This window comes from Penicillium riverlandense (genome assembly GCF_028828495.1).
Source record: "Penicillium riverlandense strain IBT 135883 chromosome Unknown utg000002l_segment0_segment0, whole genome shotgun sequence".
In the NCBI taxonomy this organism is placed as follows: Eukaryota; Fungi; Ascomycota; class Eurotiomycetes; order Eurotiales; family Aspergillaceae; genus Penicillium; species Penicillium riverlandense.
In genome coordinates, this window is record NW_026643195.1 from 304,218 (window position 1) to 326,321 (window position 22,104).

At 51.4% G+C, this 22,104-nt stretch overlaps 13 protein-coding genes across 13 annotated transcripts; 6 read left to right on the forward strand and 7 right to left on the reverse strand.

Moving 5' to 3' along the window:
- Nucleotides 1-108: 108 nt before the first annotated feature.
- N7474_002407 (alpha/beta hydrolase) lies at nucleotides 109-1,322 on the reverse strand (the record flags this gene model as incomplete). The annotated part of the gene is made up of 3 exons (XM_057193822.1): nucleotides 109-369; nucleotides 423-740; nucleotides 795-1,322. The coding sequence occupies 3 exons, from the start codon at nucleotides 1,320-1,322 to the stop codon at nucleotides 109-111; spliced, it is 1,107 nt and encodes a 368-aa protein (XP_057055177.1).
- Nucleotides 1,323-2,704: 1,382 nt separating this feature from the next.
- On the forward strand, nucleotides 2,705-3,377 carry N7474_002408 (uncharacterized protein; the record flags this gene model as incomplete). The annotated part of the gene is made up of 3 exons (XM_057193823.1): nucleotides 2,705-2,915; nucleotides 3,018-3,240; nucleotides 3,293-3,377. 3 exons carry the CDS (start codon nucleotides 2,705-2,707, stop codon nucleotides 3,375-3,377), a joined length of 519 nt encoding a protein of 172 aa, XP_057055178.1.
- A 722-nt stretch (nucleotides 3,378-4,099) lies between these two features.
- On the forward strand, nucleotides 4,100-5,470 carry N7474_002409 (putative aspartate transaminase; the record flags this gene model as incomplete). Its single annotated transcript, XM_057193824.1, has 3 exons — nucleotides 4,100-5,179; nucleotides 5,245-5,350; nucleotides 5,406-5,470. 3 exons carry the CDS (start codon nucleotides 4,100-4,102, stop codon nucleotides 5,468-5,470), a joined length of 1,251 nt encoding a protein of 416 aa, XP_057055179.1.
- A 1,372-nt stretch (nucleotides 5,471-6,842) lies between these two features.
- On the forward strand, nucleotides 6,843-7,793 carry N7474_002410 (uncharacterized protein; the record flags this gene model as incomplete). Its single annotated transcript, XM_057193825.1, has 4 exons — nucleotides 6,843-6,909; nucleotides 6,964-7,071; nucleotides 7,124-7,555; nucleotides 7,624-7,793. The coding sequence occupies 4 exons, from the start codon at nucleotides 6,843-6,845 to the stop codon at nucleotides 7,791-7,793; spliced, it is 777 nt and encodes a 258-aa protein (XP_057055180.1).
- Nucleotides 7,794-7,962: 169 nt separating this feature from the next.
- Nucleotides 7,963-8,861, reverse strand: N7474_002411 (uncharacterized protein; the record flags this gene model as incomplete). Its single annotated transcript, XM_057193826.1, has 3 exons — nucleotides 7,963-8,244; nucleotides 8,301-8,532; nucleotides 8,590-8,861. The coding sequence occupies 3 exons, from the start codon at nucleotides 8,859-8,861 to the stop codon at nucleotides 7,963-7,965; spliced, it is 786 nt and encodes a 261-aa protein (XP_057055181.1).
- A 571-nt stretch (nucleotides 8,862-9,432) lies between these two features.
- Nucleotides 9,433-10,344, reverse strand: N7474_002412 (uncharacterized protein; the record flags this gene model as incomplete). Its single annotated transcript, XM_057193827.1, has 1 exon — nucleotides 9,433-10,344. One exon carries the CDS (start codon nucleotides 10,342-10,344, stop codon nucleotides 9,433-9,435), a length of 912 nt encoding a protein of 303 aa, XP_057055182.1.
- An 854-nt stretch (nucleotides 10,345-11,198) lies between these two features.
- N7474_002413 (uncharacterized protein) lies at nucleotides 11,199-11,572 on the forward strand (the record flags this gene model as incomplete). The annotated part of the gene is made up of 2 exons (XM_057193828.1): nucleotides 11,199-11,263; nucleotides 11,320-11,572. The coding sequence occupies 2 exons, from the start codon at nucleotides 11,199-11,201 to the stop codon at nucleotides 11,570-11,572; spliced, it is 318 nt and encodes a 105-aa protein (XP_057055183.1).
- Nucleotides 11,573-11,933: 361 nt separating this feature from the next.
- Nucleotides 11,934-13,286, reverse strand: N7474_002414 (putative chitin biosynthesis protein (Chs5); the record flags this gene model as incomplete). Its single annotated transcript, XM_057193829.1, has 2 exons — nucleotides 11,934-13,124; nucleotides 13,215-13,286. 2 exons carry the CDS (start codon nucleotides 13,284-13,286, stop codon nucleotides 11,934-11,936), a joined length of 1,263 nt encoding a protein of 420 aa, XP_057055184.1.
- A 331-nt stretch (nucleotides 13,287-13,617) lies between these two features.
- Nucleotides 13,618-14,100, reverse strand: N7474_002415 (uncharacterized protein; the record flags this gene model as incomplete). The annotated part of the gene is made up of 1 exon (XM_057193830.1): nucleotides 13,618-14,100. One exon carries the CDS (start codon nucleotides 14,098-14,100, stop codon nucleotides 13,618-13,620), a length of 483 nt encoding a protein of 160 aa, XP_057055185.1.
- A 348-nt stretch (nucleotides 14,101-14,448) lies between these two features.
- Nucleotides 14,449-15,033, forward strand: N7474_002416 (translation initiation complex factor eIF1A; the record flags this gene model as incomplete). The annotated part of the gene is made up of 2 exons (XM_057193831.1): nucleotides 14,449-14,469; nucleotides 14,605-15,033. The coding sequence occupies 2 exons, from the start codon at nucleotides 14,449-14,451 to the stop codon at nucleotides 15,031-15,033; spliced, it is 450 nt and encodes a 149-aa protein (XP_057055186.1).
- A 641-nt stretch (nucleotides 15,034-15,674) lies between these two features.
- On the reverse strand, nucleotides 15,675-17,318 carry N7474_002417 (cytochrome P450; the record flags this gene model as incomplete). Its single annotated transcript, XM_057193832.1, has 2 exons — nucleotides 15,675-16,952; nucleotides 17,013-17,318. The coding sequence occupies 2 exons, from the start codon at nucleotides 17,316-17,318 to the stop codon at nucleotides 15,675-15,677; spliced, it is 1,584 nt and encodes a 527-aa protein (XP_057055187.1).
- Nucleotides 17,319-18,405: 1,087 nt separating this feature from the next.
- On the forward strand, nucleotides 18,406-19,480 carry N7474_002418 (putative short-chain dehydrogenase; the record flags this gene model as incomplete). Its single annotated transcript, XM_057193833.1, has 2 exons — nucleotides 18,406-19,313; nucleotides 19,369-19,480. The coding sequence occupies 2 exons, from the start codon at nucleotides 18,406-18,408 to the stop codon at nucleotides 19,478-19,480; spliced, it is 1,020 nt and encodes a 339-aa protein (XP_057055188.1).
- Nucleotides 19,481-19,744: 264 nt separating this feature from the next.
- On the reverse strand, nucleotides 19,745-22,030 carry N7474_002419 (Interphotoreceptor retinol-binding; the record flags this gene model as incomplete). The annotated part of the gene is made up of 6 exons (XM_057193834.1): nucleotides 19,745-20,248; nucleotides 20,335-21,196; nucleotides 21,241-21,367; nucleotides 21,418-21,672; nucleotides 21,721-21,855; nucleotides 21,916-22,030. 6 exons carry the CDS (start codon nucleotides 22,028-22,030, stop codon nucleotides 19,745-19,747), a joined length of 1,998 nt encoding a protein of 665 aa, XP_057055189.1.
- Nucleotides 22,031-22,104: the final 74 nt, after the last annotated feature.

Sequence of the window (22,104 nt, forward strand, 5' to 3'; positions counted from 1 at the left end):
CTCGGTTGTGGATGCCGAAAGTTCCCGGTTGGTGGATTACATGAATACAGGGGGTTCCGGTGACCATTAGGGCTGTAACATGGTATTTGTACGGTCATGGCTAAATGTTTACTCTCTTTGTAGTTCTCGCTGCAGCGCTTCCACCACTCTCGCGTTGTACTGTCTGCCGCCCTTGAGGATTCCGTCCAGTATCGGGAACGTGTGCGGCACTCCCGGCACCCGAATCACCTCCACGCGGTTGCCTGCCTCCTCCAGTTTGCGCGCATACGCCTCGCCCTCGTCACGCAGAGGGTCCAGCTCGGCCGTGTGCACGAGCGCCGGAGCAAGACCCGCCATGTTGGTCGCGCGCATGGGTGATATCTTCCAATCCTGCTCCCAGTTAGCATTGTCCCTGCTCCATACGTCAGTTGAGGACGGCTCACCTGGTCAGAGGCTGCCGGGCGAGTCTCGCCCAGGAAATGACGATGGAAGTACGCCATGCGCGCCGCGGGGAGGGCGGGCGTAAACTCCATCTCGCGGTAGGATTCGTAGGGGCAGTTATCGCGGTCGAAGTCGCCGTTCGGTGTGAACACACTGTGCAGGTCGCAGACGGGGACCGTCAGGACCTGCAGTCGCAGCGGGATGTGCGCATCGCGGCAGAGATGGCTGATCACAGCGGAGAGATGGCCTCCGGCTGAGACGCCGCCGACGGCGAAGCGATCGCGGTCGAGGTTCAGCTCGGCTGCCTTCTCGTTGCGGATCTGATAGACACAAAATCAGCGCTGTGACGGGGATATTGGAGGGTGCTTCATTACCCAGTTGAACGCCGCCCAGCAATCGTCTATGGCAGTGGGATACCGATGCTCAGGCGCGAGCCGGTAATCAACATCAAAGGCGACGAGATCACCATCCAGACGGTTGACGAGCCGTTTACAGAAATCGTGATCAAAGGCGAGGCCACCGAAGACCCATCCACCGCCATGGAAGTTAACATAGACCGCTCGTTTCTTCTGGTTTGGCTTAGGCGCAGGCTCAAAGATGCGGATCGTGATCTCCCCTCCCCCTGCCACGGGGCATTTCTGCTCTGTGATGCGGAAGATCCGTGGGCCGGGGGCTCGGCCGTAGCTGATGGCGTACTTGCCCGGATTGCGGCGATACTCTTCGATGGGCACTTCGTGGGTGTGTAGTCGTCCAGCGTTGAAGGCGTTGTAGTATTGAACGTAGATCGGATCGAAGCGAGGGAGTAGCGAGGGCGGGATGCTGTTGTGCAGGGGTTGGTGGATTTCCGGGATGCGGAAGTTGTGTAGGGCTTTGTCGCCTGCTGGGTTTGGAGTTGTGCTCATCGTGATGGAAGTGATGGTTGTAGAATCAGGGTGAGAGGATGCGGGGAAAGAGCTACACTAGGGACAGATCTATATCTACCGCGGTGGAAATATATATCCTGTTCAGTATACCTATACTTGATCAGCACTGAGTTAACTCACCACAGTCAATACAGTACGTCCCGTAACTGGGGTCACCTCCTACACTCTTCGATTATTTCTCAAACCCTAGTTGCCAGGATATATAGCGGGGTGTGTTCTCTTGTACGTTCGATACACCTGACACCTACACTTCGAAAACCATCGTACCTTAGCACGCGCAGATCCTTGATTAACGTAGCCCCTCAAAGCACGAGCTTATCGACGACATGATCTGCAGTGGAGAACTATCTGTATAGCAAATGGTATAGGTTGCTGGCTGCAAGGTACTGACATTCGGCGGAGTTAAATGCGAGCGATGCCGTACGCAACGGGGCGCACAGCTGGCTCAAGACCGTGTGGGCAGTCGGCGACCTTCTGCTATTAGAGATTCTAGTGGAAGGGATGATAGTCGATAATCTGGACTGAGTTCCAGACTGACATACTCAGAGTTGGTACTGTCAATACGGAGCGATTTGTAGCAATCCTGCCCTAGGGATGTAAGAACGAGTATGGTCGAAACTGGTCGTCCAAAGCAGAAGCCGCGACTGTACATCCCTACATTCTTGATCACGCGCAGACACAATATCCGTACAATTGAGGTCTTCGGCTCTTGAAGATTCTGTTCAATCTCGCTCTGCATTTCCCGATCGCCAAGCCTATCAGACGCTTGGCTTTACCCATGTGTTATTGATGAATCCGGCCTCCCTAATAGGGCCTATTTGGTCTGCGTTAAGTGGGATTCTTTGGACCTTTGATGCATTGAACAATTGAGAGGTGTCTCCATTGGTGTCAAAATTTAAAACAGACTAAGAAAAATAGGGCATCCGGAAATAAGACCCCTTTCTTAGCCGTTTCGCACCCAGTCACAGTTGAGATTTGACCCATGATGTTACATTCAGCAACGCAGACCTTCTTGTCTAGTTTTAGCTGCATTTGATTTTCATGGGATCCCGCAAAAGTGAAGTTCTGTTCCCACGTGCCTCGTATTGCGAGACTACTTTTGCTGCTTTGCAGTTAGATCGTAGCTTTAGCCTAGAGATCTACAACCTAGAAGATCTGAATAGGTATAGCATATTTTAACTTTTCATATTGCCGACTGTCGCCTAACGATGGCATTGCTTGTACAATTCTGAGCTCCAAAGGTCCTCAGATATAAAAGCTACGCCGGGGTGCTTACTTTTGTACTCTGTAGACCTAAAATCAATTCCAGGTTTCTGCTCTCAACACTATCGTACATTCCTCCTAAGTGAGATCCTCGAAACATGGTCGGTTCGAAGTCCATTGTGGCGGCTATGCTGCTGGCCACTGCCACTGCTAAATCTACTGTCTACCTTATCCGCCACGGGGAGAAGCCTTCCAGCGGAGACGGCTTGAATAGTCAGGGCGAGGAGCGTGCTCAATGCCTTGTGAATGTGTTCTCTACCAGCTCCTCTTACAACATTGGACATATTATGGCTCAGACCCCGCAGTCCGGTATGTAAATTGTTAAATCTTTGGTTTTCTTGGCTTCATATGGGTGAACAACGAAGAAGAACAAATCCATGGCTCATGAGGTAACTCACTAATTTAAATCAGATGGCTCGCAACAGCGCCCCTACGACACAGTTCTTCCTCTGGCACAGAGCCTTGGACTTACCGTTGACACGTCTTGCCAGCGTGACGATTCTGATTGTGTCCAGAGTGTTGTTGATGGCTACACTGGAGCCGGCAACATCCTTATCTGCTGGGAGCACGATGCATTGACCGATATCGTTTCTGCCCTTGGTGACGATGATGCGCCCTCTTACCCCTCCGATAGGTATGGAAAAAACGACTTTAAATTAGACGATATGATCTGACTATGACTTTAGTTTCAACCTTATTTGGACGGATCCATCCCCTTACACCTCTATTGTCAGTGTGACTAGCGAGGACTGCCCTGGTTTGGATGACTAGATTGAGAATATGTATGCCGCTTTGAAGCGCGGCCGCATGGTCGAAGCCGGCTTCTTTGGTATTTTTACTTTGCCTATCGTAATCTCAGCCATGCCGGCGGCCGCAGAAATCGTAATCTGCATCCTAGTCTCGATAACGACGGAAGCCGCGATTATTGGAGCCGCTCAGTGATTGACCAGCGAGGATAGTGTACTTGGCTTCAATCAAAGAGTGCAAGTGGCGACACCAGTTTCGGGACAGACTGTACACCATCATCCTACCAGATAGGTTCTATGAGAATAGCAATCGCTACTATGTACCACACACCAGCCTATAGCAGCACCCTGCCAGCGCCAAATGACGTCCTCGATGATGCGTGACACCCGACCCAACCCAACCACTTCCCTCGTCTTCACTCACTCACTCAACTCACCCAGGCTATCCACGGCCCATCCCCTCCCTGCCACAGCCAAAAGCAAGAAACAATACATTACCTCATTCTTGTTGACGGTACTATGGGAGCATCCGTGGCTAAGCGGGTCTTCCCGCGGCTCGGGAAAAAAAAAGGGAGCGATATCGGTTGACTCAGCGCCGGCATTTTGATCCGATCCAGCATTTCGTTACTTGACAGCTTCTTCACGATTACACTCCAATTGAAGTAAACTACAGAATTGCAACTCATACAACTTTTCCAACGCCCCCTCCAAATCCTGACACAACAACGAAATTATACGACCATCACCATGGCGAAAGTAACATCCCGCCTAAACGTGGCCCCCGTGCCACCGGACGAGATCTTCGCTCTGAACCACGCCTTCGGCGTCGACACTCACCCCCAGAAAGTGAGTCTGGGCGTGGGCGTCTACCGCACCGACGACGGCAAGCCATGGCCACTCCCCGTGGTGCAAAAGGCCGAGAAGGAGCTCGAGGCTGAGTCTGACGCCTTCCGCCACGAGTACACGGCCATCGAAGGCGATGCGCCGTTCCTGCCCTTGGCGCGGGATCTGATGTTTGGATTTGAGGGAAAGCCCAGTGAAGAAGAGGCAAAGGCGCGCATTGCAACTGTCCAGACGGTGGCCGGGACCGGCGCGAACCACCTCGGCGCTTTGTTCCTGGCGCACCACATGAGACCGCGCTCGGTGTGGCTCTCGAATCCCTCCTGGGCGAACCACATGACGATCTGGGAACTGGCTGGGATTCCGCGCAAGACGTACCCATACTACCACGCGTCGACGCGGGCATTCGATTTCGACGGCATGATGAGCACTCTTGAGAACGACGCCGAGGAAGGCGACGTGGTGCTTCTCCACGCGTGCGCGCATAATCCCACCGGTCTGGATCCAAGCAAGGAGCAGTGGATTGCCATCGCCGAACTCTGCGAGCGCAAGAAACTCTTCCCTTTCTTCGACTCCGCGTACCAGGGTTTTGCTTCCGGGTCGGTGGAAGAAGATGCTTGGGCGGTGAGGTATTTCTTTACTGAGAAGCCGGATATGGAGATGTGTGTTGCGCAGAGCTTCTCTAAGAACTTTGGATTGTATGGCGACCGCGTTGGCGCGTTTCACTACGTTACCAATCGGGCGTCGAGTAGTCTGCGCGATGTGGTGGTTAATAATCTGTGCCATTTGATCCGCGGCGAGTTCAGCATGGGTCCGCGTGCTGGCACGGCGATTGTGAAGAAGGTGCTTAGTGATGAGGCGCTGGTCAAGGAGTGGCATGAGGATTTGAGGGTGATGAGCTCGCGTATCCGGTCGATGCGTGAGGCGCTGTATGCTGAGCTTGTGAGACTGCAGACGCCGGGGACGTGGGAGCATATTGTTCAGCAGGTGAGTTGAGTCTTTCGTTCATTGTTGCAGCCTGAGTGCGTTTTGCTAATGTACATCATGTCCAGAATGGCATGTTCTCCTACACCGGTCTGACCCTGAAGCAGGTCTACGCTCTCAAGGATCAGTACCATATCTACCTGCTCAAATCGGGACGAGCGTCTATTAGCGGCCGTAAGGAGCACCTTGACTTGACACTAGATTCCAATGCTAATCCACATCAATCCAGTGAGCAAGAAGAATGTCGCCTACGTCGCGCAGGCTATCGACTACGTTGTCCGCAACGTGAACTGATTGATTGATTCAGATCTGCCCGTCTACAAGTGGCGGCTTGAGTTTCAGTTTGGGTTGCGCATTCTCTTTTCTTACACTTACGCCTTCTCCCGGTTTTGTTTCGGTTTGCAAGATTGAATTTCTGCATCTCGGGGACTAGCATGTCACTTATTTACGACATTGATGATAGAATGTATAGAAATCATATCATAGCGAGTCCGTTCGGCTTGAGCTACTTGCTCTGCTGGTAAATCAACTAATAAGTCAATGTAAGGTAAGTCTTCTTAAGTGAGATCGGCCTGAATACTGAATGGAATTGATGGTAAATACAATGCGTCTCATACAAGCTTTATCGCTGAAGAAGCTCGTTGTGGGTAACGGGGCGGCGGGTAATGGGTCCAAGGTTTGGACCCATTTGTGGGTTCTGCCGAACTCTATGCGGAGTCAACTATCAACAAGACTAATTCCATCACCGCAACCCTAAATGCGTGCATTCAAGCATTTAATCATGCTACTATCCAAAATGCATCTAAAGCAGCTGTTTAGTACCATATAATCTAGGTTAGGTGACGACAAAACCAATTATTCAACTTCGGACACCTACTCCCTTAGGTAGTCGACTAGGTAGCTAATCGAGTGTATAGAGCCCCAAATCGCTAGTAAATCTTAAATAATTGAATCGACGAGCTTCTTCAATCAAATTCCTGACTAGTCTTCGATTACAAAGCCCCCTACTCTGACAGATACGGCGTTCGATCGGCTAGTCAAAGCATGCCAACTCACGATGCATATAGCTCCAATTCTTACGGAGGGAAATCGCAATTTGCGCGCTGAAAATGCAGCACAAAGAAAAAGCGCACGAAAACGACTAAGGGCGTGGCTCATACAGAGGGCTTTAGTCTACTGGAAGCTAGAGAGTCGAGGAGTCAGGCGAATGAAGCCCAAATTGCCTCCCCCGCTCCTGGAAGCAGATGCTTTAGCTTCACAGCCGATCAGACGCGTTCCCTTGCGATGCAGCGAGTATAATCAGTCTGAGCATAAGAAAACGCTTTTGCCTAATAGGTCTGTTAGGTAGTAATTTGAAATTGATGGGGTTGGTGGTCTAATAAATCGATTTAAAATATTAGTAGTTGGTTGGGTGCGGCGCTCGCTTACCGATTAGGTTAGTGGCCCGCATATAAGACATTCTGAAAGATTGGAGTGCATCTGAGAGATTGCCCCCACACCCCCAACTTTCTTTCTTATATATTGGGCTACTCCCCTGGTGTGTTATATCCTTATACAATTTTTACTTTCTTACACAAGTCCTCGCTTGCATTACGTGAGTACGCATACCACTATCACCTCACTATATGATCATCAATATGCTTACAGTTTTGTTAAATAAAGCTCTATGGCTGATCAAGGTCGCCTCAGTGGCATCTTAGGACCATTCCGGCTCGTCTGGGTATCCGTCAAATGTAATTCTCGCTCCTTATCGTCACCTGTACCAACATACTAATTCTCCAAAATAGTGCACTACCGCGCTTTCAAAAAAGCCATTCGCAAAGACGGTCTCGCTTCTCTTACACATCCCCAACGAATTCGAGACGCTGCTGTAGCAAAACTGTTCATATTAACTTGTAAATTCCCTCTCCTCAACCCGAACCCTTACATACTGACTCGCGTGCACAGCCTCCGGTTTCATCGCCTATGAAAACACCACCTCTGTCCCCTCCCTTGTCCGCGCCGCTCAAGGCAAAATACTCGAACTCGGCCCCGGACCAGGCAACCAGATCCACCGCTACGATCCATCTCTGGTAGACATCATATACGCCGTTGACCCTAACCCCAACTTTGAAAACCCAGTTGCCGTAAAGCTCAAGAAACTTGATCTCCAAGATAAGTATAAGTTTCTAGCGTGTGGTGTTGAAGAAAGCGATATTTTGATGAGGGAGGGGATTACAGAGGGGAGTATGGATACTGTGGTAAGTATTCAGGTATTGTGTTCGGTGCGGGATGTGAAGAGTGTGATGAGGGCTCTGTGGAAGTTGTTAAGGCCAGGGGGCAGTTTTGTATTTTGGGAACATACGAGGAATAAGGATACTGTTACGGCTATGGTGCAAGGTACGTATTGGTTGTCGGATTGAGAGTGTTGCTTTGGAAGCTGTGTGGAAGGGCTAATATGAGAATAGCTTGTTGGAATCCTGCTTGGAGCGCACTCGTCGGGTGTTGTCTGAATCGGGACATCAAGGCGGATATCCTTGCTGCTGGAGAGTGGGAGAACCCCGGTGACATTGAGGTGGCCGATGATCCGTATAGTTGCTTGCCCAGGATTTGGGGAGTGCTTAAGAAGAAAGCTTGACTGGAAAACATTTTGATTATCTTCGGTTTTCTCATTACTCGCTTGCAACCCAAGATATATGAGCCATTGATCCTATTTGACGCCTTATCTGTCCAATGTTATGCCTAAAGTAAGAATCCCATACATCTAGCCTGTACTAAACTGTCACAAAAAGAGAGCCACGCATATATTATACATTTGTGTATGCCATGTTATAGGCCGGGTCTGAGACAGAGGTATCGGCCGTGGTGTCGGTTACCGATGACTTTTCCAGACGGTCACGGGCCAGGTTCCGAGTCACAATGCCAGCCGAAAGGTAGGTAATCATAACCAGAAACTCTGGTAGGGTGCCAAAGACCACTTGTACGGGCATACTGGCTGCAGATGAATATCCGTATATGAATGTTGCAGCAATAGCGTAGATGACCCGTACCCCAATAAGTGGCATAGCAACGATCAGAGCAAGAAGCAGCTATACAGATGTCAGCTAGCAACTCATGAAACTGCGCGGGCGAGGAAATTTCATACCTTCTTTTCTCCTGGAAGTCGGCAGCTGTGTGCCTTTGCTTTGAAAGACAGAACAACTAATCCAGTGACGATAAGCCAACCCATGGCAAAGACGATCATGCCAACTTTCAACAACGTGGGATTCTTGCTACTGGCGGCTGCCAGACCGATTCCTCCTCCAATGACAAGATGGGGGATGAGCGTGCCAGCAAGCCCCAGAAAAGGAGAAAGGGTTGACTGGATAGAGGCGTTGCTGGGATCGTATTAGGACCGTTAAGGTATCCACGAGAACGAAGAAAAGAGAACTTACGACTCGCGCATAATCCCCAAGGCTGCGAAAAGAAGAGGAGACATACCAATTCCGACGATGATGGAAGCAGCAGTATTGGGCTTGCCGGTTGTGGAAAGCGCATGATAGGCCATGCCGTTGCCAGCCAGGCGTAGACCACACATGATTATCACATAGAGCCAGCCTAGGATCCCGTGCTTGCCGTGTTTTATGAAGCAGTAGATTGCGGGAAGAGTAGCCAAGGCATAAAAGGCTATGTTGGCTAGTTCGAGGGCTTCGGCTGCAGATGTCATGGTGGAATGGGAGCACAAAAGTTGGCTTTGTAGAATATCCGAGTCTAATGACAGATTTGGATATAGCTTGATTCTTATAGACGAACTGAAAAGATGAGATGCAAATGGCCCTGGAAGACCCCGGCCATTTTATATCTGCTACCGTGGTTTGAAATTCTATTTTATTTTTATCAGTCTGTTCTCGACAGCCACAGAGAGCTACCTGGGGCCCACCATTTTGGGCTGTGATGTTGGGGGCTGTGAGCCAGCAAAATATTCAATGTGCAGATCAGCGCCTGTTAGGGCTCTGATTGGCTGCACGGAGCACTTGGAGGATATAGGAAAGAAACCGAAACCGAGTCTTGGCGTGGGTTTTCGCGCATGTCAAATTTGTTTGAGGACAAGAAATGCTATACTTCACTCACTCAAGATGTGAAACGGAGCTGAGTAGTCTACGGAGTGTGCTTGGCAATTGACATGAGGCGGTTGTCACCCTTGGCGAGAACGCCAGTTTGTACGATCCGCCGGAAATTGCAAGTCAAGAGATAGATACGTTCTTCTTGAAGTCCCTTATCGTGATATGGTACATTAACTATCCAAATAAAGAATCTATCACACTCCGATTCACCTGAGGAACGGTGGGTTCGCTCTTAGGTGCCTCTTTCTCTTCGGAGATTAAATTGAGAGCCCAACCCATAGTCCACTTCCACTCAGGAGGCACGATACTGTTGATGCCGCGCACCTCTCGCTCAGGGATCCCACGGAGCCACCAAGTATCCTCAATATTTTTCGCCAACGCGAAGAAGTATGCCATGATCACCAACGCCCGTGGTCGTCTCTCGTAGACAAAATCAAGGAATTCACCCGGTACGATTGGCGGAAACCCGGTGAATAGCTTGCGAACAACGAAGTCAGGCTCGTTGGTTTGTATGGCCATGTATAAACGCTCTAGATAGGCGATGGTGTCACGATATGCCTTCACTGTTTTATCATCCATCTCTTCTTCATCTCGACGATATTCGAACAGAAAATGGAACGGTTTTTTCGGGCCCTTGTAGGGTCCCTGGAACCAAATAGTTGGCTCGGCCAGCAGTAAAGGACATAAACGCGAGTTTGACCGAACCAAATCGTGATAAACCTCTTTCAGGACAGTTCGAATGCCGCGTGCCATTGAGAGCCATAACAATGGGGGCTCATATGGTTCTGTGGAAGGCTCCGACCGCAGAAATAAAGCGTATAGCGAGATTAATATAGCGTTCAGGCAAACAGATTCGCTTGTACTCTTATCAATCTTGGCTGCCACCGGGCGGTGTCGCTGAAGAGTGGAAGCGATGTAAGAATGATATATGGGGCGCAAAGAACTGGCTTCGCCTGGAAGGAGTGTGGCGCGGTGTGCCGCACCCAGGGCAAGTAATGTGTGAAGGAGAGGCTCATATTCAAAGGCCATTTGAGGTACTGAAACACCCCACATTTCACGAACGCCCGCTAGTTGGGCCGAGTTCATCGTTTTTGCAGTGGCGGTTACCCAGTGATGCATAAGGCGTAACTCAAGGATCCGTCTTCCCCCAAGCTCTGGAAAAGGCAGTGAGGGCTTGGGGGGTTCTTGGGTTGCGCATCTTGACAGCGTGTTGGATGGCTTGGGTTGAGTGGGATCGTAAAAAAGAGTTGTTAATGAAGGGTACTCGCACGCAACACGGTGGCGGGCGCAGTGACTGCATTTGGGCCGCGTTTCATCGCACTGCTAAGATGTTGGCATTCTCACCGAAACCAGTCCCCCAAACTGATATATTTCTTACCTTGACCCTGCGTGATTTGCATCGAAGACATCCTCTAGTGGATTTCCGATGATTCAACCGCGGCGGCATGGCTCTGCAGTAGATCGCACCGGAAGAAAATTAGGGCGGATCAGCTCGGTTTCGCGATAGTCAGTCTTTTTCGAAAGGTGGAGGCGCAGAAAGCAGATTTATTCCTCGAGGAGACGCAAGGGTTTTGGCTTTTCGATTTCGCGTTGTTGCATACTTTTGGGAATAGCGTGATAAAGAGGTGGTGTCAATTGGCTGGGGGAGACCCACAAGGCTGTGCCGGATCTCAATACTGAAGCCTAATCACCGACTATTTTGGCATCGATGATGACAATGCCTATTTGCAGAATCATGCTACCTATTAGAGGAACTCGCACTGCCTCAAATAATAGATACCAGCTGAGGTTTCCGAGCTTAAATACGCCTTCAAACCCCCGAGACTTGACTTCAATCCATTCAATCTACCACACGTCATTCAAACAGTTAAAGCTGTGAGACATCTATCTGTCTAATCTCAGTCCACTTTATTGAATCCTCCAATTCTTGACAAGTCACCATGGGCCTCATTAAGACTGGTCTTGCTCTGGCTGGTGGCTACGGCCTGATCAAAGCCGCCTCAAAGTAAGTTACTTCCCCTACGGCTTCTCAGGATCATACATCCTAACAATATTGGGTAGAGCTGCAAATGAATACCAAGACAAAAAGGACAAGGGCCACAGCCAAACCCAAACCCAATCCTATCCCCACCAGCAATATGGCCCCGGTCAAAATCAACAAGTGGGTTACATCTACCCAACGCAGATGGACAATGCCTATTCTCAGTCGCAATCCCGCGCCGTTGAGCCCCAAATGAAGAATGGAGAGGGTGCACCGCCCCCATACTATCAGCATGGGTCGGCCCAAGGATATCATTCTAGAACAGTGAACTAGAGGGATCGCGTGGACAGTGGTTGGAAGTGACGAGGATTATGGGTTGACCTTTTGTTTTGGGAGTTAGTGTAGCATGTGGCGTGGACATCTGGGCCATGGCGTTTTCTACGGTCGTACTCTTTGATATTGTAGTTAATGAGTCAAGGGTGCATTAGGAAGAAACTATAAGAACTATCTACGTACTGTACAATAAAACAGTAAGAACACAACACAGCAGAGGACAGAACCATCCAATCCATACGTCCTCATCGACAAACGTAACGCAAAGCAGGAACGGGATATAAGTTAAGTTGTAGACAGACGCCAAAGTGGACAGGCTCGAAAGAATGCAAGAAAGACAAGAGGGAAGAAATGCGATCTCCTAGAGCGGGACTTCGTTGAAGTCGCTCTCGCCCTCTTTGCCCTTGTTCTTGACGCTGCTGCCGTTACTCGTCGTCGGCACGGGCTCTTCTTTTTCCTCGGGCATGTTCTGTGGCAGGGTGCTTGACTCCTCTTTCTCGACACCGTTCTCTTCTTCGTTCTCATCTGGTGATGTCTCGGATCGTGCCTCGCCGTTCTGATGAACATGTTCTTCTGTGGGCATTTCCTCCTCCACTTCATCCTTGGGTGGTGGTGGCGGAGGGGGTAGGTCGTCTTCCTCGTCCTCCGAACTGACCTCGTGCGCCTGTGCTTGTGGCCGCTCGCTCGGATCACCGCCAGGGAACGGCGTCAAAGGAGGCTCGTTTGTGGTCTGGACCTGCTCGGTGCTCTGTTGAGGCTGCGAGCTGGGGCGGCCCTGGTTGGCGACGGTGGATGTCGACAGAGTCGAAGTGGTGCGCTGGTGCGAAGAACCGTGAATCGGGCCCAGCTGGCGTGCCTTCGGGTCTGCATCGAGATAATACCCTCGGACCCCGGCGATGGTCCCCTCTGTTTCGCAACGGTCTACCCACTCAGGCACCACGACAGGGATGTTCATCTCCACAGCCTTCTCCCACAGCGGGCCCCGTCCCTCCGTACAGACAAAGTGGGTAGTATCGATGCGGACGGAATCAATCATCTTGCCACCAATCCGGTCCAGTGCCGCGCCCAGAGCCTCCTTCCGTTGCGGATCGAGGATGCCGGGGGTCACGGTGATGCCTGACAAGTCGGTCATCTTGTGTGTGCGACAGGTCAGCTTCTCGGACTGGTATGTGCCAGCGGTGGTGCGTAGAACGAGGCGGAACGTGTACTCGGTGTGAATGGCCAGGCCACTGATCTTGGTACTGCGCGTCTCGAGCGGGCGGGGGATGGAGCCGGCCTTGGAGCCATTACGGTAGAGGGAGAGCGACTTGACGGACGCGGTAGCCAGGTCGATCGGGTCCCATTCCAGGACGAGCGAGGTCTGCGTGGCGTTGCGGAGGCGGAGTACGGGCGGCGAAGGGGACTTGACGCCGTATGTGTTCAGGATCCGCTTCTGAAGGGACTGGAAGGCCGATGCGCTGGCTGTTTCGGCGGCGTGGTTGCGCGCGACCGTGATGTCGACGATGCTGCCGGAGGCGATGTTACTGGGGAGGAGGACTGAGGGGAATTCAATCTGTCTGAGTGTTAAAAGGTGTTCCTGGCAAAGGTCGCAGTGAGTGCCTGGCAGACAGGCACACATCGATCACCAGGGGCAGCAACTTACAAGGCGATTATCCTGGGTCAAGAGCACGGCGACGCCGGCATCTACCTTCCCGACTGTCAAGGAGACCAACATGATGGTGGATGTTGGAGAAGGGGAAATGTTGCTGGGGGAGGTGAGAGAGTGAAAGTGGGAAGGTGTTTGGTTCCGCCAGATCGGCAGTTGGTCAGGTTCGAGGCGCGGGAGCTTCAGTCCTTTGTTCTATACTTACTTACCACCGGTATCCCAAGGCGATTATTATACGTATTCTATGATTATGGATTGATGAATGGATTACATGTTGCTAATTTTGATGAAATTGATGGATGTGAAAATGTAGTAATGTACAGCCGAGTCCAACGCCATGCTAATGCACCCACAGTAGCTATAACAGCGCCATATGATACAAGTCAGGAGAACCCACGAGTCATGGATTGTCTGACTTTGAAGAGACAGTCGCATCCTCGCCACTTGCGCTTTTCGCACCACTCGCCCACTGCCTCAAGATCCTCTCGACAAGAGAATCAGCGTCTCGCTGGACATCCTCAAAGCTACTCAGGACGCTCTGCGGACGAGGGTGGATATCAAGCGAGCCCGTCAGGTCCCGTTCATAACGAAGCAGACCCTCCGCCGTCCGCTTGCCGTCCGGATCAAACCCCTGCTTCCTCAGCGCGTTCCGGAACGCGGTGCGAGCTCGCCGGCGGCTCCACGAGCGCACCACCCCCTTGTACTCCAGAAGCTGTACGATGGACACCTGCCACCATAACGTGTTCCGGTCCCGGTGGGCGTACATGTGTGCGATTTTGGGCCGGATCGGATGGAAGGGAGAGGACAGGTAGCGCTTTGCAATGGCGGGGATTATGTGCTGCGCATTGTACCGCATCACCAGATTCTTTGAGTTCAGCTTCATTGCGAGGAGGGAAGGGAGGGAGGTTGGCTGTAGGAGTGTTCGGAGGAGTGGCTAGGGTGGCATGCTGAGGGTTTAAGCTATGAGAATCATAATAATATGTCGGACCTGAGAACAATACGAAGAAACTAGTTCAAGCGGTGTAGATGGTTCCTGAGGCAGCCACCGCCACATGGATTATGTCAGCACAGAGATTTGAACCGACACAAAGACTCGGACGGACTCCTCCCTCTTACCCTCCTACACTTCACCCACACCGGTCCCGGACCATCTTTCTTTCTTTCGTATATCTTCGTTGATCTACGAACCGACCTCCGAGACAAGTCTTCTTCTCAGGTCCCTCCCACCGCCATGCCCAAGAACAAGGGAAAGGTAAGAATGAGAACTCTGCTGCTGCCCCTCTTTGTTTGAAATGTGAAATGTGCCCGACCAACACCCCCGCCACCCCAACCATCATCACTGTCAAACAACCTAAAAACAAAGCAAATACTGACGGCTCTCAAATAGGGCGGTAAAAACCGTCGTCGTGGAAAGAACGAAAACGACAACGAGAAGCGCGAGCTGGTCTTCAAAGAAGAAGGCCAAGAGTACGCACAAGTCGTGAAGATGCTAGGCAACGGCCGCCTCGAGGCTCTCTGCTTCGACGGCGAGAAGCGTCTGGCCCATATCCGCGGCAAAATGCGTAAGAAGGTCTGGATCAACCAGGGCGACATCATCCTGCTCTCGCTGCGCGACTACCAAGACGAAAAAGGCGACGTGATCATGAAGTACACCGCCGACGAGGCCCGCTCCCTCAAGGCCTACGGCGAGTTGCCCGAGAGCGCCAAGATCAATGAGACAGATACCTATGGCCACGAAGGCTTCGAGGATAACGTCGAGTTCGACGAGGATCGCGAAAGCGAGGATGAGAAGGACATTGATGTCGATGAGCTCTAAGCTCGACCCCCTATTTCATCTCGTGCTCTCTGCCCTGCAAGAGTGCCGGAAGGCTTTTCTGCGCTCTCTTTCTGTTTCGCCACCTTCCCTCCTCCGGCTAGCCGCGCACCGTGGTTCGACAGGCTACACACCGTGAATGGCCATCCACCATTCGGCCCGCGACGCTGTTCTCCGGAGGAGAGGGTTGTGAAACTCCGCCAATTTCCCAGGGTATGAAGCAGCACAAATCGACCGAGAATCCTAGGGATTGCATTGATGTTATCAGTCTCTCCCTTCCGGATTCTCATGTTACAGAGGATATGGCTGCAACGCGCATGATGAAACTGCGTGCTTGTCTATTTGCATTGCATGGCATGCCCGTGGCTCGTCGTGCTTTGCCTTCGTTTCGAAAACGTTCCTTTTGAATAGAGTTATGAAGAAAGGGTTACGAGAATTGAAAAGTTGATCTCATGACGACGATGTGTTTGCTGTAATACAAAGTTCAAGGTAGAATACTGGCGCCATTAGCCTAGATGTTCCTTAAATTATGTTAAGAGTTCGCCATATCCACATCGTCACAACACCCATTGCTAGTAGTTACCCCTTTGTAGGTAATTGTACAAGTGTGCACTATGAGAGAAAGGAAAAGGGAAGAGAGCTGGCTACAGCTTAGCGAACTCTGCCCCAATTTGGTTGAGCAGGGCCGTATGATCCTTGCTATAAGTGTCACCATCTCTAGCGATCACTTCACGCACCCAAGGCCCACGAGGGTTAAATGAAGCCTTGAAAGCCAGGGCCCGCAGGACCAGGCCGTCGGTGCATGCAAGAGGGTCAACAAGGATGGGTTCGCCCGTCTCCTCAGACAGGCCAGCCTTGATGTCGAATGACCATAGCAACTGGGCGACGACGATCCAGATAACATTGCGGGCGAAATACCGCCCAGGGCAGGTCCGCCTCCCATAGCCGAAGACGGCCGAGGGGAGGGCTTTGAGCGTTTTGCCGTCCTCGTCGAGCCAGCGATCCGGTATGAAATTGTCGGGATCCGGGCCGAACAAGGGCTCTTCCCGGGAGATTGTCCAAACGTTGGGCACAATAACAGATCCCTTGGGAATAGTATATCCGCTGTAGGTAGTCTCCTCCTTGTTCAAGTGAGGGACGCCCTCGGGGCCAAAGGGCCGCCAACGGAATATCTCTTCGACAATAGCGGTGATATACGGCAGGTTGGGCTTGTCATCTGGGACTGGGAGTCGGTCGTGCCCGACAACGGCATCCAGCTCCCTGCGTGCCTTGGCGACGAAGCCCTGGTCTTGTGTGATGCAAGCCACCACAAACCAGATCAAGCTATCTGTAGTGCCGTCCAGGGCAGCGTCGATCATGGTACCAAGCTCGAACGCTAGCTCGTCCAAGGGCATATCGAGGCCATCATTTTCGACAGTCTTCTTGAGATGTTTTGATATATTCCAGGCGTCCGACTCCAAGCCCCGCCGAAAGTTTTCGTTGCGCAGATCATACTTGGTCGTGTAGTGATTCTCAGCCTTTGCCTGCCATGGGGCCAAGAAGCTGGGAAGATTATTAAGAACAGGGAACTGGTCAACAATGTGCGCTCCAACCTTGATAAACTCGGAGAACTCATCGTTGAGTTTGATAACGGCGCGAAGCACTGGGTCGTTGTAGTCTTTGACCCGGAAGCCATACAGCAACGTATGGATGATGCTAGCGACTGCGCGCTGAAAATGCCCTTGAACATTGGTACCAGCGCCGCCCGCATTTTCTAGGAGATCGTGTATCAATTGCTGTGATTCCAGAGTCTGGAAGGGGAGATAGGCGGCTGCCGGCGTCGCGTTTAGCACTGAGACTTGTAGCCTCTGATGTTGTCGGAATTGCTCGGTGTAATTCATCATGAGGATGTTGAGTCCTTTCAAGGCCAACTCCGTCGCCAACTGCAGTTCGGATTAGCTCATATTGCACGTCCAAGGTGGGGAGAGTAGGAGGAGTCCTACAAAAAGACGAGGTCGGTCAGAAAAGATGGCTCCACGCTTCGCTAGAAGGTCGTGGGCTACTTCAGACGTAGACAAAATGATAACGGGCTGTCCAAGCAGGTTGACGTGAACGATGGGCCCATACTGCTTGCTCCATTCGCGATACGTCCTCCAGCCGTGGGACTTGGGAGCTTGGTGGACATTGCCAATTATCGGCAATGGCTTGGGGCCAGGCGGCAGGGGCAAAGACGAAGTTGATTTACGCCGCGTGACAATATACACGCCTATTAGCAGCCCGACAATGGCTACGAACGTTGCCGAATGCATGATGATAGAAATCGGAAGAATAAAGGACCAGATCTAGAGTGTCGGCGATGGAAGTGGGTAAAATACCCTAAATAGGTTGGAGGGGAAGAGAAACAAAAGGCAATCACGGCTCCCGTCTGGGGCCCTTTTACGAGCTTACAGGATACGGACTGAATTTTGAAAATCAGGCGTGCTGTGCTTAGGCTTCAATGCAAACGCCACAAGTTACCTCGTTGCACAACAAACTGTTGGCCAGACTTAACCAAGTACCGCGGGCTAACTAGTAAACATTCGATCTGATGTAGTATGTGTCCGGCCGAGTGGACATGCCACTTTCTCTGTCTAACATGCAATAACAAGAAATACGCCATCAAAGTAGCCCTATCTCCGTTAAGAGGTATCCAACGCTCCTCCCGCCATCCGCAAACATCGCTCTCGCTGCCGCCTCCCAAATACTCTCTAGCCCTAGATAATTCTCCACCGTAAAAAAAAAGCCGACACTCCGCCGCCTTATAAAACAAACTGCAAAGGCGTCTGACTGTCATTGGGAACATGCTCATTTCTGAGAACTAATGCGAATCCTACAACACAACTGCCGCAAGACCTACGCTGTCACGATTGCGGCCCTCGAAGCTGTGCTACAGCTAGAGGTGGGCCTGGAGTGCCTTCATGAAGTTCCGAAGATGCAAGATCGTGTACAGGAATGACAGGATATTTCAACAATAAATCTACTAATAAAGCATACTTATACGTAGGCGCACCTCCCATAGTATATGTCCCTAGATTTGGGGCATGCACATGATCATACAGCGTAGCTGGAATTAAAAGCGGCTTATCTCCGAGCTATGTAGTTTATCTAGCGACCTCGGTCTGACTTCCATCCGACTTCAGAGGTCCTGAACCAGGAGACAGAAAAAGAAACAAAGAAATCCGGCGATAATGGTTGCTATACCCTGGTTCATCGGTCAGGGGTTCATCCGTCGGATAGCATTTCAATCCTCACCTGAGAAAGTTCTCACGATGCAAGACGTTCAGCAGAATAAACAATAATCGTAAGAGCCTACTAAATTTCAATCCTCTGCTGGATACAAAGACATAAAAAACCAACATGAGTGGTTTATTTGGCCTTCTATTCACCAGACTGACTTTACCACCCCCCTCGGTTATCCAGGGGAAGACTATCCTCATCACCGGTGCAAACACCGGCCTTGGTCGGGAAGCTGCCAGACACGCGCTCGTCCTAGGCGCCGGTACGGTCATTTTGGGCGTTCGAACCCTGAGCAAAGGTGAAGATGCCAAAGCCAACATCGAAGCAAGCACCGGTTGCACCGACAAGGGAAAGGTTTTTGTATGGCCGATCGATCTCGAATCATTTGCCAGCGTCCAAACCTTCGCAGCCCGGGTTCGCAAACACGTTGCCATAGAAGGTGGTCGACTGGACATGGCTATCATGAACGCAGGGATTGCGTCCGTCGAGTATGCTGTTACCTGTGATGGGTGGGAGCGAGGCATCCAGATCAATGTTTTATCGACCGCGCTCCTCAGTCTGGAGCTTTTGCCGCTACTGCTGCGAACAAAAGAGCGAGACCCATCAGCACAGCCGCATCTGACCATTCTTACCAGTGATATCCACAAGACAATCAAATTTCCCGAGCGAAATGAGAAGCACATTCTTCCCATATTGAATGACGAGGAACAGTGGAAGAAATCCCAGGCTGCAGGCGGAGCTACCGAGCGCTACGGTGTCACTAAGCTCATGGATCTCTTCATTACCATGGAAATAGCTCGACTTGTGCCTCGTGATGAGTCCGGAAACCCCCTTGTGATTGTCAATGCCGTGACGCCGGGATTCTGCAAATCGGATCTCTTGACTAGAGAGAAGGCGCCGTGGATCCTGAAGCTGATCCAAGCTTTGATTGCTAGGACGGTGGAAGAGGGAAGCAAAACATTGCTGCATGCAGCAAACCAGGGAGTGGAGACTCATGGAAAGTGGTTGGAGAATCAGGTTATTACAGAGTAAGTCGTCCCTTGTGTTCAAGAACTGATAGTTCGCGCCGCTGATGTGTTTTAGCCCTGGCAATATTGTCACAAGCCCCGAGGCGGCGGTCGTGAGGAAGAAGGTGTGGGCAGAGATCACGGCAGTCTTGCTTAACGTTGATCCTGAGGTGCGAACTGAGTACTAAGCACTGAAAGTGGTTTGCTTCAGTTTGCGATAATCCAAGATTGTGAACCCCATTGTCTTGTCTCCTATCTCAATTTAAACCAGCATCTTTCGTCTTATTAACTACTGACCTTTTTCTAAATCTTTCAAAGAATTCGAGTGCTCTGATTCTATTTGTAAAGTGTGATCTTCTTTCTTCGATCTGATGCAATGTGTCCATCCCAGTGTACATGCCACTCTCTCTGTCTAACATGCAATAACAAGACAAACGCCAGCCGTACCTCTCTCAAGAGGCATCCAAACTCCCTTTTCCCCCCATCGACCCCTCCACACACCCTCCATCCCCAAACATCGCCCTCGCTGCCGCCTCCCAAATACTCTCCACCCCTAGATAATTCTCCAACGTATAGAAAAGCCGACACTCCGCCGCCTCATAAACAAACTGCAAAGGCGTCTGACTGTCATCGGGATCATACTCATTCCTTAGATTCACACTCCCACCCCAAACCAGCGACGGTGCCAGGCTCGGGATGGACGCGTTAAAGGCGCGCCACTGGTCGGGCGTGAGGAGCGGCGGCGAGCTGTTCATTGACTGGGCGATCAGTTGCTCCGCTTGCTGGATGTATCCGTTGATATAGCTGATCTGTAGCGACTGGCCACCCTTCACGCCGCCGACGCCTTGCATTGGTGCCTTCTTGGGCCGGCCGCCGAAGACGATGGTGCGTACGCCCACGCGTTTCATTAGCTTCACGAAGAAGGCGCAGGTTGAGACGCAGTCGCCGTCTGTTATCTGTTTGTCATTTGTTAGTAATTATGTAGTCTGTCGGAGGAGATAGATGATATTGAGGGAGGGTGGCGGAGAGAGGCCGAACGTACGATGGCAATATCCTCAGCTGAGAACGGGGACTGGCTGGGGTTCAACGGGACAGGCCCGTAGCCATTGATTGGGAATGATTTCGTCGAAGTGGTAGTGAAATTGAAGTTCGCCAGCAGACTCGACGAAGCAGAACCCAGTATATCATGCGGACCGTACAGATCTTCCCACTCGTCGAATCCGGTTTTCTGATCTGGTGTGACCATATGCTTGTACGCGAAGATATTACTCGAGTCCGTAGTGTTGGAGCGCGAGTATGCCATGGTGAGGTACTTTGCTGCTTCGTGGGCACGGAACCTCGTTGCGGTGTAGGGAAAAGCGTCGGGAAAGAAGATGCGAAATAGATCAATGCCGATGGTCATGTAGCCGCCCGGATTGGCAGTGACGTCGATGAGGATCTTCTTCTTGCCTGCTGCGGTGGCATTCTGCAGGAAGGTCGTGACTACGCCGGCGATGTCTTGTGGGTTGGACGCGAAGGTGGGGAGGAAGATGATTCCCGTGTCTTGGAGGTCGGGCGCGTTGGAGAAATATCCGGCTATGGAACCGCCATCGCTTGTCCAGGTTGTATTGGGGAGGCCCGGGATGTTGGATGCTTGTTCGGCGTCCGCGGCTGTTGCGCGCAGGGAGGAAGATGAGCTGACGTGTGGCAGGCAGTAGATGTTGTACAGTTCTGTGCCGTTCTGGTACGAGAAGAACCGTTCTGCTGGGACGGCGGTTCGCTCGACAGTGGTTACGCTGCCATTGGCGAACGTGAGGGATAATCGTGCATCGTCTGTCCAGGTGTTGGTGGAAGACCAGATTCCGTTCGGCGTGATGGGCGTGTTGGTGACGCTGCGGGCCAATGCCGGAAACACTCGGTTGTACCTGATACGATTAGAAAAAGCTGTGAATTGAATTAGAAGACATACTGCGCATCTCTGTCTTGGAGACTCTGGCTCAAGGCATAAGATTCGAGATACTGAGCCACATCCGTATCATTGACAGACACAAGCGCCGAGACAGCCGTTGAACCAGTCTGCTGGAGTTTCGAATCACCTATGCGAGTCAATCTTCACGTTCAAGCACTTCTCGGGCCGGAAACTTACTTAACGTGTACACCTGTGGCAGCGCCAGTCCATCAGTCGATACCGACACCAGAGGCAGATCAATCTGATAATGAAAGACTGTCTGCGAGCACAGCTCGAGGGTCAAGTGGCCATCATACGCTGACTGAATGAGAAGCGACAAGTCCAAATCCATTTCAAACTGGCTGGAATAGGCCTTATTCTGGGCTTTATCCAGGATCGTATCAACACCTCCCAGCAGATCGGTGGGAGGCATCATATACCCGGAAGGGGGGTCTTGGAGACACGTTAGTTCCAGTGTAATAAGATCATGAATTGACATACTTTTGAGAATATCAACAGTTGACTGAAACTCCAGCGTCTTGCGCAGCTGGTTCAAGAATGTGACAGCTCGACCGGAGTCAAAGGGCATCGAGAGCAGACACTCGTGCGCCAGGTCAAGCGGCACGCGAGCCGAGGCTGTGAATCATTGTCAGTAACTTGCTCCTTCGAATCAATCCCAAAGAAAAAAAACCGCACTTTTCCTCTGGTTGGCATCCTCCGCCAGACGGGCGACACGCGCGCAGGGCTCATCCTCTGCGAAGACAACACGGGGCGCAGCCAACGCGACCGCCAACAACACCGGGAGATACATGGTTGAGGGAAAGTCGTTAGTTCGTCAGGAAGCCATTTTCGGATTGTTGGTTAACTAATGTTCGGTCTTCTCCA